The sequence below is a fragment of the Solenopsis invicta genome, chromosome 8, assembly GCF_016802725.1.
Source record: "Solenopsis invicta isolate M01_SB chromosome 8, UNIL_Sinv_3.0, whole genome shotgun sequence".
NCBI classification, from domain to species: Eukaryota; Metazoa; Arthropoda; class Insecta; order Hymenoptera; family Formicidae; genus Solenopsis; species Solenopsis invicta.
Genome location: NC_052671.1, coordinates 8452047 through 8469680, shown reverse-complemented (window position 1 = coordinate 8469680; position 17634 = coordinate 8452047). Strand labels below are relative to the sequence as shown.

The 17634-nt window shown below is 29.3% G+C and overlaps 2 protein-coding genes and 1 long non-coding RNA gene across 4 annotated transcripts in view; 2 read left to right on the top strand and 1 right to left on the bottom strand.

Annotated features, from left to right (window-relative positions):
* The first annotated feature begins 335 nt into the window (after positions 1–335).
* On the top strand, positions 336–2798 carry LOC105207960 (proteasome subunit alpha type-3). Its single transcript, XM_011177656.3, has 4 exons — positions 336–505; positions 594–676; positions 1834–2225; positions 2301–2798. Exons 1-4 carry the CDS (start codon positions 485–487, stop codon positions 2567–2569), a joined length of 765 nt encoding a protein of 254 aa, XP_011175958.1. The 5' UTR covers positions 336–484; the 3' UTR covers positions 2570–2798.
* A 192-nt stretch (positions 2799–2990) lies between these two features.
* LOC105208023 (melanopsin) lies at positions 2991–16885 on the top strand. Of its 2 annotated transcripts, none has more exons than XM_039452733.1 (6): positions 2991–5803; positions 9504–9598; positions 10547–10657; positions 14294–14388; positions 14842–14957; positions 15324–16885. In XM_039452733.1, exons 1-6 carry the CDS (start codon positions 5600–5602, stop codon positions 15525–15527), a joined length of 825 nt encoding a protein of 274 aa, XP_039308667.1. In that variant the 5' UTR covers positions 2991–5599; the 3' UTR covers positions 15528–16885. The 2 variants fall into 2 exon arrangements, with proteins under 2 accessions (XP_039308667.1, XP_011176051.2); XM_011177749.3 differs by having other exon boundaries at positions 14294–14553.
* The window catches only part of LOC113002941, a 101234-nt gene continuing 98158 nt past the window's right edge, over positions 14559–17634 (bottom strand). Inside the window, exons 2-3 of the long non-coding RNA XR_003268191.2 lie at positions 15332–15500; positions 14559–14651 (exon numbers count right to left, since the gene is read on the bottom strand). This is a non-coding gene — a long non-coding RNA (uncharacterized LOC113002941). The remainder of the gene's footprint in view (positions 14652–15331; positions 15501–17634) is intronic.

Genomic DNA, 17634 nt, shown 5'->3' with positions numbered 1-17634 from the left:
TCAAAAACGGCGGACTACTAAATGAATAACTCCATAAGCGATTGTTAGAATACGTCATCTAATAACGGAGATAATAATAGTAACCATATTGTCGACAGTAGCCATAATACCTTCTTCTCCTCTATGTCAATTTATATAAAAAAATATATGATTTTTTCTTCTTTGATTGGTCCGTCGCAGAGTTGTAACATCTTAACGACTGTATAGTAGACGACGCTTTAGATTAAGATTAAGACCGAAGCATAAACCGCCCATTACTTGATACATACAACCGAGTCTGAAGTGGTCTGAAGATCTTTGATACGCATGCGCAACAAGTCGAATAATACCGCGGAATGGCGTGGAGTCGCCGGTAGCGTGACTGTCGCAAGTGCTAGCAAATGCTGACTTGTTTGATTTTCGCCTGGTCACGTCGCGACGGACGCGTAAACAATTTTTCGTATTTCGACTACTAACGTCGTTCCTTGAACGTTTTCTTTGAGAGATGAGTTCTATAGGCACAGGAGTGAGTATGCTTTACGTTGCTCGGTACACGATTGCAAAATGTCACGTTAATACGGTTATTCAAGAACCTAACCTCACTTTCGTTCCAGTATGACCTGTCCGCCTCACAATTTTCGCCAGACGGGCGTGTATTTCAAGTGGAATATGCGCAAAAAGCCGTGGAAAATGGAGGGTGAGTTTTGTTCGTCTTGTCCTTCATAAACTTGTACAAATTTGAGTAATATTCATGTATCTGACAGCAGCAATCAATGCGACATATACAGGGTGATTATTAATGGCTGGAACAACTATTTTACCATAAGAGATGACTTACTAACTTTACTCCATATAAATTACATGGAGTGTAGTCGGTAAGTCATCTCTTATAGTAAATAGTTGTTCCAACCGTTAATAATCACCCTGTAGAAGATCTAGTTCAAATATTATTAAAGTGGCCTCTAAACGCTCAATAACATTGTACAATATTATTGTGCATTCTTCTTGACAATTTAAAATAAACTCGATATAGCTTTTAGACAGTAATATTGTGCAGCATTCAAATATTGTGCAATAACGTTGAGCGTTTAAGAATCGCTTATTCCTAGAATATATAGTAATCTATGTAAAAATTTTACGTACAATCCTCTATATGTATTTTGTTCTTTCTATCTCATCTTGTCCATTCCAGTAAGTGCTATTTCTGAATGTTAAATTATGTCTATGTTATTGATATTATATGTCAATTTTATATCAAACGTAAATTTCATATCAACTAAAGATCCAATTTTACCATGTTAAAGTTAATAGATTATTGTGTTAACAAAGGTATAGGTTATAAATATTTTGCCAATAAAAGTGTGCAATGTATACAAATTTTATAAAACCTATTTCCTTGGACATAAAATTATGTATCAATTTCAATACTATATATTACTCAATAATATCATTCTAGAGTTAAAGCAGTTTTTAGACTAAAAATATGAAACTAGTGGCCTTTGGGCCACATCCACGAGGTTTTCTAATTTAACTCACAACGCTCAAGCTTGACTCACAGAAGAAATAAAAAATAAACTGAATTATTAGTGCATAAAGCCTAATTGTTTTAATATAATGTAGAACAATGCATATACATTATTTTAATATATTTATAAGTTCTACATTTAGCTGCTAAGGTCTATAGTGCAACATTTTTACATTTGGTTTATTAAAAATCTAATTGCGTTTTCTTGCCCTAAACAATATTGTACAATATTCAAATATTGTGCAATAATATTAAGTGTACAGGGACCACTTGAGAAAGAACACGTACGCTTATAGCTTATTTATGCATGTGACTATGTTCTGTTGCAGGACAGTTATTGGCCTACGAGGGAAGGATGGCGTAGTGTTTGCCGTTGAGAAGATAGTAACGTCGAAACTCTATGAAGCAGGTGCTAATAAACGAATATTCAATATAGATCAGCATGTTGGTATGGCAATCTCTGGTATAATATCAGATGCGAGGCAGATCGCAGAGACTGCAAGATCAGAGGCTGCTAGTTACAAGGCACAGTATGGAGTTGGTATTCCATTAAAGTATTTAAACGAAAGAGTCTCCATGTATATGCACGCGTATACTTTGTATTCTGCTGTACGCCCCTATGGTTGCTCCGTCCTACTCAGTGCTTATGAGACAGACGGTCCAACGTTGTATATGATTGACCCATCAGGAGTATCGTATGGCTATTACGGTTGTGCAGTAGGTAAGTAAAATATCTGTATTAAAAAAGTCGAAACGTACCGACAGAAATTTATATTTTGTTGTTATAATGTTCTAGGTAAAGCGAAACAATCAGCAAAAACGGAAATTGAAAAATTGAAATTACCAGAAATGACATGTAAGGAGTTGGTTAAGGAAGCTGCTCGTATTATCTATCTTGTCCACGATGAACTAAAGGATAAACAATTCGAATTGGAAATGAGTTGGGTTGGTGCACACACTAACGGAAGGCATGAACGTGTGCCGGCCGATCTAAAAGCTGAAGCCGAAACGAAAGCACGGCAGGCAATGGCGGAAGATTCAGATAGTGATACCGAGGATATGTAAAATGCGATATACAAATACTGCCGTTAAAATTCTTTGTATTGTGTAGGCGATAATATTAAATATAATATTAATATTCATGAATATATGCACTTTTATGATTTTATATGATCGAAGTAAAGGATGTTATTAGTCCTACTGTTAGTGCTACAAGCTGAAGAGCCACAGCTCTTTTAATTTCGTTGTAATTGCACTTATTGGAGGAATGAATTATAAGTTCCTGAGTCCACCACTTTGAAGAACTATGCTTGTTTTAAAGTTCATTTTTAAACATATAAAATTAAATTATTTAATGCTTATTGTTATTTTAGAAAGGTTTCTGTTTTCCAAAGAAAGATGTAATAACGCAATTATTTATTTGCAGTTAACCTCGGGATTAAATTTGTTTCAGGCATATGCTTTGATTCTATTTTTTCATTAAAAAGTTTTAATATCATACGTGCAACATAGTAAATTCCAAAATTAAACACACCGTTGTTTGACAAGCTGTTTAACATCTTCCTAAATAAAAAATATATATCGTTTTTGTTAATAGAACATCTTTTATGTATGAAAAAAAGTTATTTACTTAATTCAGTAAATAATATCTTTATTATTTACTGCTACTGACCTAACAATTTTTTTTTAATTCTAATTTTATCTATTCTGCTTAATATTTTTATATTATTATTTTGTAATGTTTTTATTGAGAATTTTAAATTTTGAAAAATTGTTTAAGTGCTGCCACACGCACATTACCATTTAATTGCTACACTTTAGTATATTCTTTCTTTATTATAATGATAACTACTAAAAGTGATTTAATAGTGTATTACTTAATTCTTTAATCAAATGCGAGTTATTTACAAGGGAATTGAAATAGTTTTGCAATGCTTATTGTTTATTAATAAGTCTGAATTATTTCTGCAACTATTTCTTTGATTTTTACCCAATTAAAACTATGATTGTATACAAATCAGCTTACTCTCTTGATGAAAGATGCGATCATTACGTAACGAGCACGTAGCAAAATTCAATTAAAAACGATAAACATGAAGCACATTTAATTGAAAATTCTTCAATCAAATTGTATTGGATGTACATACATCCCAGGCTGGGCAAAATCGCGCTATATGCGCATATAGCAAGATTTTGCTCAGTCAGCCTGGGATGTATGTACACCCAATACAATTTAATTGAAGAATTTTCAAAAGCTGCAGTAACCTTTACTGTCGTGATACACAATTATCTAGTATGATTTTTTTTTATAACAATAGGTTTTAGTCATCGATAATTACGTAACAACGAACGGCATGTGCACGTTCTCTCTATCCCCCCCCCCAACTTATTGTAGATTATTTACTAATTTCAAAAGATTTCTTTTCAGTGTGAGATCGATTATTTATTAATGATAACTTAATTCAACATCACAATTTTTAATAAAATTTTTGTCATGAAAAGAATTTATTAAGTTAAATCAAATTATTCAAAAAAGATGTTTTTAATCGCCGACGTAACTTATTTTCTTTTTATTGTTTGTTACATTAAAAAATTATGAGGCTTCATGTTAGTACTCATTCGATGAATATACCTAATATCTTTCCACGTTCTTCAGGATTTTAATTTTTTACGGTTATGTTTTTTTAAGACAGAAAGAGACCTAAAAAGTTGTAAATTGCAGAATCAACTCAGATACACGGAGAATGACTATTATTTTACAAGATGATGCTGAACCTTGTAACTCGAACGAAGCAGGTAGAATTTCATCTGCACGAAGATGCGCAATTAGCTGCATAATGGCGACAGTATCAAATTATGTACGTTAACACAAACAGAGGAATATTCGAGACATGAATTTTGGATCTTTGAATCAAAATTTTTTTTTAGCCGGGAAATATTGAAAGTTACCAGGCCAGTTAATAAAATTTAATAAATTCAATTTAATTGAACCTTTGTTTCTTTCGGAAGCTGAGACAAGACGAGTAAAATTTTAGGTATATAAATTAGTTTCGATCAAGCTAACTAGACGTTTCCCATAAGCGTTAGTTAAAATGATGGATTAAACCGCGATATTTCACTAGCGCATCCCAGTCGATATAATTTGAGAGTGCTTTGCAGTTTGCGAATAATACTTTTTTAATTTATATAACAAATATTTCGTGATATTTATATCATAATTACTTATTGTATCTATTGCTTTCTTTTATGTAAATTTGCAAATGTTACATATTATTTATATAATAAGTATGTAATATTTCAATATATAGAATTTAGACATTGGAACTATGTAGACGTTATGCAAAAAAAATTAATTGTAATAAGATGATATAAATGTATTATATAATTATTATTTTTGAAAAAGAGCGAAATTATAATATTACTGCAACATTGCCACAACTTTCACGTTATATAAAATATATATAATACTGAAACTTAAATTATATAGTGAATACATAACTGTGTCGATTAGGGTGATAAATTTCGTTTTTTCAACGACAGTTATAACTAGAAGGTGATAAGAAATAAATTTAAAACCGTTAAAGTTAATTAGGACCGTTAAAAATGATTTCAAGAATAATCAGCAAGAACGAATCAAAGTAAATCTTATAAATTTCCCTTTTCCGCCCCAAAAAAGTGTCTGAACGCAGCAATGCACAGTGAACGCTCCAATGTGGTCCACTTGAACGGTTATCCGCGCGCATGACTCTACTTTTTCAGGCTATTGGGGGGTTGATTTCCGTTGGACGGCAACCAAAGGGGTGTGCGGTGGTGGCGGTTTAAGCCGCGCTTTATATAAGAGTAGCCTGACTTTAAAACTCGACCACTGGTTTCATTAATACGACCGGGACGGATCTGTTTCATTGCACGTCTCCCTTGATTTCTGTTCAGTGGACTTACAAGGACGCAGCATCATTAAGCCTCTTTTTTTGTTAATCGAATTCTCTTCCCTACTGTGGAATAATCGTTGAGCACTACGGAATACTGTAAAGTACTGTGGAGTTTCCATTTACCGGAGATTGACACCGGTAGTTGTATCATCCGATAAGATATAGCATGCCGAATTTGAGTATCCATCTGTCGGAAGACGTTTTCATCCTTGAAGAACGAACATCGACCGGTATCTACACTTTCGCAGCTATCATATTGAGCTTCATCGGGTTTTTCGGTTTTGTCTTGAACCTACTGGTTATAGTAACGGTTATCAAGAACGCCAATGTATTATGGACTCCCATCAACGTGATCCTTGTCAACATGGTCGTGAGTATTTCTATTTTAATAATTAAAATTTGATTTTTCTGAACAATGATCAAAATGAAAACTATTCTTTACAAATACGTAGAGATTACAACAGAAATATTTTAATGATAATTCTTGACTCTAATGATGTGCTTGGTAAATTCTGTTTTTTTTTTCTTTTTTTTTATGTATTTGTGTAAGATAACTGTATCCTTTGTGGCTTACGTGCGCTTTATGTGATTTTTTTTTATTTTTTGCCGAGTTTAAAATTGAAAATTAATGACTAAATTCAAAAAAATCATTTTTAAACATTAATTTAAAATACGTGAGTACAGTAAACTTTTTTTTAGAAAGAATATTATTTATATAGACCATATTGGGTGCTCAATAAAACCTAATTACATTTTCCTCTGTTTTACAAAAAGCTTTAGAGAAAACTGGATAATAAAGTTATCTAATACTACCTTTATAAGTCTGTAAATTATGTAAGTTTATAAATTATATTTTATTGACATTGACATATTCATTAACATATTAACATGAATACACAATACAAGAGCATACAAAAAACTATTTTTATCAATAAGCTATTAACCAAATTGACTTAATTTTTCCTTTTTATTAAAATCATAGCTTGTGAATCGCAGTTTAGTAGATGGATTAGAATTTGTGATTTAGAGTAATAAAAGCACCCAAAAAAACATTACAATTGATATTATAGAAAACAATAAATTCAGTAACTTATGAAATATTATATTGTGAGAAACACTCACGAAAATTCTACGTTTGATCTCATTGTTATGATGCACGGAATATGTGATGCAAACTAACAATAAGTAGACAACTGTTACAAAGTCTCGTTGACAGTCTGTGCGACATACTTGCGTTATATAGTTGTTTAATTCACTAACTTCCGTCTGTAACTATTTACAAACAGAATAAAGTAGGTCATATTGGGTATTAAGCTGATTGAGTACAGTTACCTTACATGACGAAGCGATGTCTTAAAATTAAAAAGATTAGAGAATCAATAGCAACGATATATGTTATTTCTATCGAATCTATATATTTAGCTTTTACCAAGAAATGCAATATTGATCTGTTCGTTTAATATCTTAAAACACATATACACACATATATACACTGGAAAAAAGTCGAAATATTAGCAAGTAAATGTTTTCTGTGATATTTATTGATCAAATAATTTAATTATGACGAAATATACATTTCTGTGAAAAAAATTTCGTTTCTTAATTGATTTAGTTATTAAAAATAAAATTTTATTTCTCAGTATATAAATAAATGTACATTTCAGTGAAGTAAATTTATATTCTAAAGAAATATTTAAGTCTCTTTCACAGTGTATATTAATACATTTTTATATTAAATTTATATTAAAGTAAATGAAGCGGTGTGTTAAATGATGCTTTATTAATTTTAGCTGTAAATACTCTAAAAGGCGAAGAAAACATTTATAAAAGTTTCAAAGGCTAGACTGTTAATAAAGCTAGACTGTTAATAAATGTGTAATAAAAAATAAAATATATCTTTATCATTGCTTCTGCGTACTTTTCAGATGTTTGCAGAAGATAAAGTGCGCTACAATATAACAATTTTACATACAAGAAACGATTACAAAAACAGCCACGTGTATTCATTCTGTAATTAAAATCGCAGTGTAATATATAATTTCACATATGTCAATGTATTGCGAAAACGTTTTGTCTCATAACAATGTGAAATGGTACACTAAAAAATAATATGGTTAATGTCAGTTAATTATTTTAAAAAAGTATGAAATGAATAGATTTTTCCGTTGTGCAATTCGTATCACAAAAGCGAAGCATTAACACCAATTTCATATTTAATGTTGGTAACCTAGTTTTACATACCTGCGGCTACAAGTACAAGAGAAACTTGATCATTTATTCTATAAAATATTTTGAAAATTACAATGTACAAATATGAAGCGTAATAATGTTCATAAAATTATTTCTTTTCTGCTCGATGAGCATTAAAATTGTTATATAATCAAACATCAAATTTTCCAATTTTTTATTCTGTTATAAAAATAGAAAAAATTTCATCATTTTGTAATTACAAAACAAATTGATCTAAATTTACAAAATCATTAGTCATTCACGCATTTTTATAAAGTTTACTCGATTTTTTTTTTTAATATGAAAGGAGACGCCATTATTTATTTCTTTCTTTTTCTCTCAAAATAAATTTTAAAATCGAACTGTAATAACCTGAATTTTAAATTTTTAAGTACCTAAATATATTTAAAATTTAAACTTATTTTTTAAAACAATTTTATTTAGTATAATCAAATTTTTTAATTCTTGATTATTTAAAAAAAAATAACAATTGAAAATAAGATCAAAATGTAAAATAATATAAATTTGTGTGGCATAAAAAGCACGTTGCAAATACCAATTTTGTAAACAATTATTAAAAATGTTAGTCATGTTTTTTACGCTTCGGTACGGTTGTTACTTTTTGGCTAATCTTGCTGGCCTGGCAATGAATTTTAATGTATAAAGCAACAAGAATTTATTTTTTGCAAAAATTAATTTTAAAAAAATACTTTTTTTATTCAATACATTGCATTTTTTGTATTTTATATTTTATATACATTCTTTTTACCAAAAAAAATGCAAATTATCATTAAGTAAAGAGTATAAGTGATGACTTCCTGTGTTTGAGCTCCACTATTTACTTGGAATGCGTTCGCAATTAATACAAGATACTTTACTTAAGCAAACACTGTAACACTGTAAGCATTAGAAAGAACATTTCGAAATGTAAGATCACTTCTAGTTAGGAAATAAAGATGAAAGGCCATCAAACGATTGGGTTTATGTGACATCAGCTGTTACATCATATAGAAGAATTCTTCTTAACGATGTTACACGAATTGACAATGAGAAAAAAACTTAAAATTTCGTTAATGATACAAATAATGAGGAAAGTGCAATGTGTTGTTAAGAACTATAAAAGATATTGAACATTAATATACTTTTTTTCATAATGTACGAATTTAATCTAAAATTTTAAGAATTAGAGAATGAACCTGTTTTAAGTTAGAAAAATTGTTAACTCATTCTATAATGATAAATAAAAATTTTTACAAATGTTGCATAGAACTCAAAATTCACAAAATACCTTGAAATTGTGAAAAGCTACCAACTCAAATGTAGAAATATATTTTTTGTTCAAGAAAAAGGATACTCATAAAAAGAGATTGCTTTTCTTAAGCATACATGTTCCAGATATCTTTATTTATTGCCTTTGAATCCGGTTTCAATTTCCCTTTTAATTAAATATACTTAATAAAATTCTGTGTTGTTCATTTTGCAATCGTCCTGAAATATTTCTGTGAAGCAATTTTCTAGATTGCATGTCGAAATAGCAGTGTGAAACAAAAGTTTTACGCTGCTTAATAGAAGGCAACAGAAACTAAGTTGTAACATCTTCGAAAAGTTTACAAAAGCTTACTTAAATAGAAGATATACAACTGCATCGACTTTATATAAGTACTAATACAAATGCAATACGTTTTATAATACGTGCCTGTGACAGGAAAATAATGCAAAGTATCCAACTTGTCTCAAGAGATGTACCGGCTCTAAATACATAATTATACTTTATGCCTGCATTCCATTAGTATAAACAGTTGTAAATGTATTTATAATGCTTGACGTGTTTATTATGACAGGTTGGAGATTTCTTAGTTGCTGCACTGGGCAATCCTTTTGCAATAACATCAGCAGTCGCAGGTGTATGGTTCTGGAGTTACGATGTGTGTTTATGGTACATATACGTCATTATTATTATTATATAAAAAAATATCATAAAGACAAAGTTATTATTTCTCTATTAATAATAAAACTTATCCTTACAAATTGAACTTAAGGATGCATAAATATTTTATAAGTTTTAGATATGATTGATAAAAGTATACATGTGTTGTCCGTAAAAACTGAATTGCTTAACAAATTAAATCTGGAATATATGGAAACAATTTAAATATCAAAATATCAGATTTAGATTAATATTTTCCATTTTAATCGGTTTAATTGTTTGAAATGCCAATTTGTTCAAAAAATTTTTTTCCTCTAATAAGATACACTGTTAAATATTAAAGGTTAAAAAATCAATTTTTTAAGTTAAATCATATTTTGTTATTTTTAACTTTTATAACAAAATTTATTATGTTAATACAAAACATAGTAAGTAATAATGTAGCTTTTCATCAAGTTATAGTAACAGTTTCAAGTAAAGAACTTGTAAAAAACTTGACGATTAATTCATGAATAATCTGCCTATGTGTAGAATATTCTACTTCAGAGTTTCCTAAACCGCAACCCATTTTTTACCGGGTTGGCAAACATCCATTTAGTTTTAGTGAAATATGAAAAAACGCGGGATAAATTAATTATTTATTTACACCACTTTATGCTACATTATTCTTACCTTTTAATTTTTTATTGAGTATAATTTTGTAAATCTTTTTCTTTAAGGTAAGTAAATGTGAAGAATGCGCTTTGATATCTATGCAAATCATGCGCAGAAAGTTTGATAAGTAATTGTAGTTTATTTCAAAATACGATTTTGATTTCTCCCATCGTAAAAAAAATTTTCGCGATCCACCAATGGGTCATGACTCACACTTTAGGAAACCCTATTCAGTTAATTGATTTATATTACCCAATCGTTTGTAAAATCAAATTTATTTACCAATTTTTTCTTCAACTTTAGGTACGCATGGTTCATGACTACCATGGGATTTGCTAGTATCGGTAATCTGACAGTGATGGCAATAGAGAGATTCCTACTAGTCACATGTCCAATGAAGACAATATCTATAAGGTAAAAAAAGTAGTCAATTTTTCTTTCATGCATGCTACAGGATAAAAGAATTATATAATTTAAAATATTTTTTTTTTCTTACTTATCTAAATTTATTTTTAAAATGTTTTGAAAAAAATTGTAAATCTTTGTATAAATTTATAATCGAAAGTTTGATAAGTAATACGTCAATAAAAAAAGAGCGCTCTTGCATCCTTCTTAAATTCAGAGTTAAGCTAAATCCATTTTTAAGACTACGTCTATATGGATTATTTATGTATTGTTTACACGAATTTTTTTAATGTAAATAATACAAGCAATGTAAATTATTATAAATTAAAAAACATGATGTAAAAAAATGCAATTAAATTATAAAAAAGTATTTATATATTATATATTATATATGTGATTCTAATATTGATAAAATAAAAATATATAATATTAACATTAATATAAATACAATATAATTTCTGTTCCCAATGAAATCTGATTCTTCAATGATCTATGGATTTATTGTTTACACAGACAACGTGTAAAACATAAAATTTACATAATTTGCATTATATACACATAATGTAAATTATTTTATGTGTAAACGTCTAACTTTGCTTAAATTTTATTACCAAAAAGTAATCTTTTCTTTTTCACGATGACACGTAACTATTATAATACAAAAGCTGCGAATACGGCGAAATAATTAACTTGCACATTCCTCGACTTTCTATCGCACACTTTCATTGCAACGTTCTCCGGAAGTGATGTTACTCATCACATCCACGAGATGATCATTAACACCTTCACAATGTAATCTTCACGGGTCTGTGATGAATTTTAATTGAATCGTACTCTCCCATTTCTCTTATCGTATACCATGTATAGGAAGATGATCACAGGTAATAAAACATGTTTAAATAATAAAAGAATGGATTTGATATGTAAAATTATTATCAGATTTAATGTAATAATTTAATGATGAAATTATGATAAAATAGTAATTTATTAATAATTTTGGTAAAATTCGTTATCTTTAATAATTTTGTATCCAAATAAATTGTAATCGTGTTTTTGACATTAATGAATAAAATAAAACCACATTCTCTATATTCTCATTAATTTTTTATAAACTTTCTGTCTCTTATAATGAAAACGACTATTATTGTTATAAATAATAATTTTGTCTCTAAAAATAAATCACATAATGAACAAGAAAAAATTAAAGAGCATTGTGGACTAGAAATTTTAGTATTTTCTGCATAATTATTAATTTTTATTAACATTTTAAAATTTAATTTTTTTATTATTTAAAATTATTTTCTTTTTGTTAGAGATATTCCTGTAATAATGCAATTACAGAAAGCTTATTTCGTTTTTTATATACAATTATAAATTATATATTTTTGTTTTTCGTTGCTTATGTTAAAAAGTTCCAATTACATGCCACAGTACAATCGCTAAAACATTAAGGTAATAAATGCCTGTAAAGTACGATAATATGAAAAATTAATTAAGCTGTATTACCTGTCATACCTTTTGTTTTATAAATTGTAATAAAAAAAATTTTATATGAAGTATCACTAGTTACTAATACTTAGTTTCCTAATTATATGCTACACGTAGCGTATACACATTAAAATATTTTATGAAAAAAATGAGTTAAATGTATTAAATATTTTACGTTAAAGGCTAAATGCTTTTTCTAAGCTTCGTATGAAATTTTTTTATTTCTGTAACTTTTCTAACCATTTGGTCAGCTATTCAAAATTACAGGGTAATTTACTGTAATTTACCGAATAAGTTACTGTCAGATTGAGTCATTTTCATCTCTAGTTAGGACCAAATAGCATTATATTGTGAAACGTATTGCGTAAAAATCTTATTTTCTTCGCGACAGACCGTAAAGTAACTTGCGTACAATTTGCGCACGTTAGGCAACATTAGACGTAAATCATTTCGATAAAGTGCCAATCATATCGATATTACGGCATTACATCTTCGTTTATTGAAGGACATTATTACGCGCCTTTTGATACCAAGAAAATGCAATACCGTCAGTATGATACTGTTTCAAGGTTATTTATTCTTCAAACTTTCGCAATTAGAGATGGCTTAAAAATAATCTCTTTGTTATCGATGGAATCCTATTTTACGCACGAGAAAGTGGTAGTATAACCGAGCAAAAAGGTAAGCTTTCAATCCGCTTTAACAATAAATCCGTGATTTTACTAATGAGTTAACCGTTTCACTAACGAGTTAGAATTTCGCAATGGAAGATCAACATCGATGATTAATAGAATAATCACTATCTACAGAATAACAGTCATCAGTATGTACTTGTATTATTGATACTAATAAATTTGACCAATTAAAAATTCATTACAAAAGGAAACAAATAAACAAGGAAAATGTAATCAATTACGTTGTAATCAATTTACAGATAAAATACTAAATTAGCAATAAAATGTTAAATAAACACAAAAGTTAAAGAACGCTAATTTAATTCATTCGTTTAATTTTAATCTTTAAACTTATAAGAGTTATTCATTTTATTCATCAAAGTGGCATTAAAAATTTTAAATTGTTAAAAAGAATGTGTTATAAAAAATCGTATTGAGATTTTTGTTACACAGAAAAGAAAAGTTCGACGATGAATATGATGTATTCTTGAATTTGCAAATTTTTTTAAATATTTTCAAAAAATTGTTATTATTCTACTTTTTAATGTACAGCCATTGACAAAATTATTAGGCACCCTTGTTTTTTGTAAATTTTTTATAACAGTTCTTGCGTAAGCTAAAAAATAAGTCATAAAAAATAATGATGAACCAAGCAAATATTAGTTTATGTGGTTACTTAAGAAATAAATGATAACATTTATAAAGATAGTGTTATGTATTTTTTTATAAATTAAAGAAATTGTTAAATAAATAGGGTGCCTAATAATTTTGTCAATGGCTGTATTTAAAACTCGATGTTAATTGAAAAATAGATCTAAGAATTTTTACTTTATTATTCGGATACAATATAATATCTGCAATAATTATTGGAGCAACCGTTGCGTCACAATTACTGACGTAACTGATATTAATTTGTATTTCAGTAAAACTACGTGTATTATTGCACTGTTAAATCTCTTCTTGACACGCAATTAAGTTAATTTAAATTATACGACCAATAGCCGACAATAGTGTTGTATTATCAAACGTAAAACGTATTCTCATTTCCATTCGAAATTTATGCGCGAATACTTTCTGCTTCCGTATCAGAAAAACTGTATACATATATATAGAAAAATATTACAGCGGAGAAATCCCATTTTCACCTTTTTACTTATTTTATTTGTTTGTATTTTATATTTTATATTTGCCTTAACTGTTTATTTATATTTGTTTACATTTCGTTTATATCTTATGTTTTCCATTTTTCTCAACAGAAAAACATTTTTTTTCTGCTATTGATAATAAGTAAAATAAACTAAACAAGAGAAACGTAGAGATACAAATTTGATTTGATTAATATAATAAATTAAAATCAGTTTTTCACAATAGCGATATAATTTAATGTAAGTCTTTAATTCCGTATAATATTTTTTAAAGAAATTAATATTTAATTTCTCCCATCCTAAGCAGAATACTTACCTTTAGGAATCAATTATTACAGACACGCTTACATACTGGCAATCCTGGTTTGGATGTACTCTTTCTCCTTGTCGTTACCACCGTTTTTCAATTGGGGAACCTACGGTCCGGAAGCAGGTAACATATCCTGCAGCGTATCCTGGGAGAAACACGATCCTGAGTCGCACAATGACACTTACATCGGATTTTTATTCATTTTTGGATTCGTTTGTCCTGTCGTAATAATCGCCAGTAGTTACTACGGTATAATAAGAACTTTGAAGAAAATAAGAAAAAGAATCGGTAAATAACACTTTTTTTTTTTAATTTCAATTTACGATAGTCGTATAAAAGCATTAAGCATAAGTCTTCATCTAAGATAATGTTGATGCATCCAATTTCTGCAAGAAAAGAGAAAGTATTAACTTCAAATTTATGAAAGATCACACGGATAATAGAAAGTGAGAGATTTAAAAACATTTTACTTAATTTTATAAAGCATTCCTGATTTAACTTCTTTTGCTCAATTGCTTTTAATAGAATTAATTTTTATTGACAGATTATTATTCTTAATTGTTGGTTTCGTTCCAGGTACAAAAAACAGACGGGAGAAAAAGGTCACTAAAATGGTGTACTTAATGATTCTTGCTTTTCTAATTGCCTGGTCGCCGTACGCCGTTCTTGCACTAGCAACTCAATACTTTTACGTAAGTATTGTCGATCACGCGAAGTTCAATGTTCTAAAAATTTTAAACACAGGTGTTGCAAAACCAGTTTTTAATTAGTTTTTAATTAATTACTCCAAATTATAATTTGTCAGTAATCTCAGCTGCGTGACAAAAATAAATAACAAGAGACGTTATATTACAGCATACATATTTAAGCAGCAAAATTTTCTTTTTGTCCAAGTAACGAGGCCAACCTTCTAATGATTGACTAGCCATATCAAAATTTAATGACTGGCACGCCGATAGCTTGTCAAATGGCTTGATTAATTCCCCCATCTCCCTCCTCTCCCATTCACGTAGCAGACTATGAGGAATTACAGGTGATTTGCACGTATGCGATTACAGATACAAACCTCCCATTTAGTAGCGGTGCTGCCAACACTCCTCGCGAAGTCCTCCATCTGCTACAATCCCATAATATACGCCAGTATGACTGTTCACTTTCCTAACACTTGGAAGAAGATGTTTTCCATCAATGGGTATAATGCAACAGCACGGAATAAGCAACAGCACGGATGCGAGCTGCAATTTAAACGAGAAGTGTGCTAACCATCTTTCAATGAAGTTAAACAGAAAGACCATAATAATCATATGTTACTACGTGACCCATCGCATTCTCAAAGATAGAGTAAAGAGAAAGAAGAAACAATACGTGGAGAAAGTTGTTCCTGAGGAACCAATAACGCATATCTTACTTCATCATTACTTCATCGTTTACACTCAACTACTATGAAGAACAGTAACTTGACTCTACTTAAAAATTGCAATTTTTTTCATAGAAATATACTTTCTCCTCTTTATCCTTCTTTTATTTTAATTTAATCTTGAAATGGTACTGTGATTAAATGTTCACCCGAGTGTTAATTCAAGTTTAGTATAATTTTTGTTTTAAAATTTTGACAGTTTAAAATAAACAGCTTTAGATTTTTTATTTTAGATATTTTAAAATAGTTCAATTATTTTAACATCTTACAACCTATAAAGTAGATACAAAATGATTTTTAATTATATAGGTAAATTTTCACCCAGAGTATAGTTAATGTAAAAAAAAAATATGAATAACAGTTAATATGCAGTATTAACATCATGACGGAAATTTCTCTGGGCGTATACATTTCAAGCTTTGAGGGATTTGCAATTAATTCTGACAAACCACCCAGTTACAATACTACAGACCAGATAAATTATTATTCAACGTGATATAGATTACGGTTATATTTGGAACTACATATTGTATGTTATTCATTCGATAATTAAATAAGTAATTTCGACACATGCTATAGATTAAGTCTGTAAAGAAATTTTTATGTAATGTGTATGTGAAGAGTAGAAAAATCTCTCTCTCTCGTTGTACTTTGTGTTAATATTTCGTTATCGTTACGTGTCTGTCGAACGAAAAGATCCACTGTGAAATATATGTTTCAATATGCGAAACGTCAATTAACTCGAAAAATTTTCAAGTTTTTGAATACATAATATTAATTTTGGATAGGCACACGCAGGTATTCCTTGGTGAAAGTTTTTCAGAAATACTCAGAATACTCAGAAAGTCTACATCTCTTAAAATTTTCCATACATGTAAATTCTGAAATATTCTGATTTCTCATCTCATAACTTCTAAAAAGTACTCTTAACTTTTTTAAATTTTATAACAATTCATCAGAAATTATAGAACAAAAAATCTTAAAAATCTTAGAATGTTTTATAATTAATATATATGAAAAGTTTTGAGAAAAAATGTAGGCTTTCTAAAAAGCGTTCCAATTTGTATAAAAAATCTGATAAGCTATAAAATTATATAGAAATTTTGAATAAAAAATAGATGAAAAATTTCGAGAAAAATTTTTACCACCGTTTCCAACGCAAACATTGAGTAGTTTAATCTATCTTCGATACAACATCTGTGTAAAATCTATGTAAAATAAAATCACAAAGGATAAAAGTAAACTGTGTGATTAGCATATTGATTGTGTGTTGTAAAAAATAAAAAAAATCTCGATATTTATACTCGATCGTGAGTTAAATTAAACTCTGATATTATCCAATTTAGTATTATCTAAACTTTGGTATTATCCAGAGCATTAATGTGCCTGTCCTTTGGCGAAGAAGGGCGTTCTTCGAAAACAAATTTGTCTATAGAACGAGTTTACCTACTCACACGAAAGAAACTTCCAACTTTCCGTAAATGAGAAAGTTCTAACTCGTTTACCTTGCATCGTCTCTCCAAATACGCAATCTGTGGGCAATCTGCTCTCGATAAAATCAGATATCAGATGGAAGCTGCGATTTAGCTAATTAAGTGTAGTAGTATCGCAATTTGATCGCAAATGATTGCGATCGCAAATGACGCATGAGAAAAACCTAAATATTCATCGCGAACACTTCGATTTTCGACAGTGAAACATGATGCATGTCGTATCGATTTTCTCGATGAGATGATATCTAGCCGGTGTCTATCGTTACACGATTTATTGAAATGCTGATAGAGCGTGTTACATGTGGCACATGCGCGCGTATGTGTACACACGTGTGCGTGTGAATGTGCGTAAGAGGCTGTTGACAGGTCCTGCATTGTTGAAACACGATCGCGCGATTGCGTTATATGAGCGATTGGCGCGGAATCGAGTATTACGATTCGTAACACGCGCAATTATGC

Excerpts from the sequence above, each read along its gene's own strand:
- LOC105207960 (XM_011177656.3), top strand. The coding sequence starts at position 485 with ATGAGTTCTATAGGCACAGGA. Across the intron at positions 506-593 it reads TGAGTTCTATAGGCACAGGA|TATGACCTGTCCGCCTCACA; the intron begins GTGAGTATGCTT and ends CTTTCGTTCCAG. Across the intron at positions 677-1,833 it reads AAAGCCGTGGAAAATGGAGG|GACAGTTATTGGCCTACGAG; the intron begins GTGAGTTTTGTT and ends GTTCTGTTGCAG.
- LOC105208023 (XM_011177749.3), top strand. The coding sequence starts at position 5,600 with ATGCCGAATTTGAGTATCCATCTGTCGGAAGACGTTTTCATCCTTGAA. Across the intron at positions 10,658-14,293 it reads ATGAAGACAATATCTATAAG|ACACGCTTACATACTGGCAA; the intron begins GTAAAAAAAGTA and ends CAATTATTACAG. Across the intron at positions 14,554-14,841 it reads GAAAATAAGAAAAAGAATCG|GTACAAAAAACAGACGGGAG; the intron begins GTAAATAACACT and ends GTTTCGTTCCAG.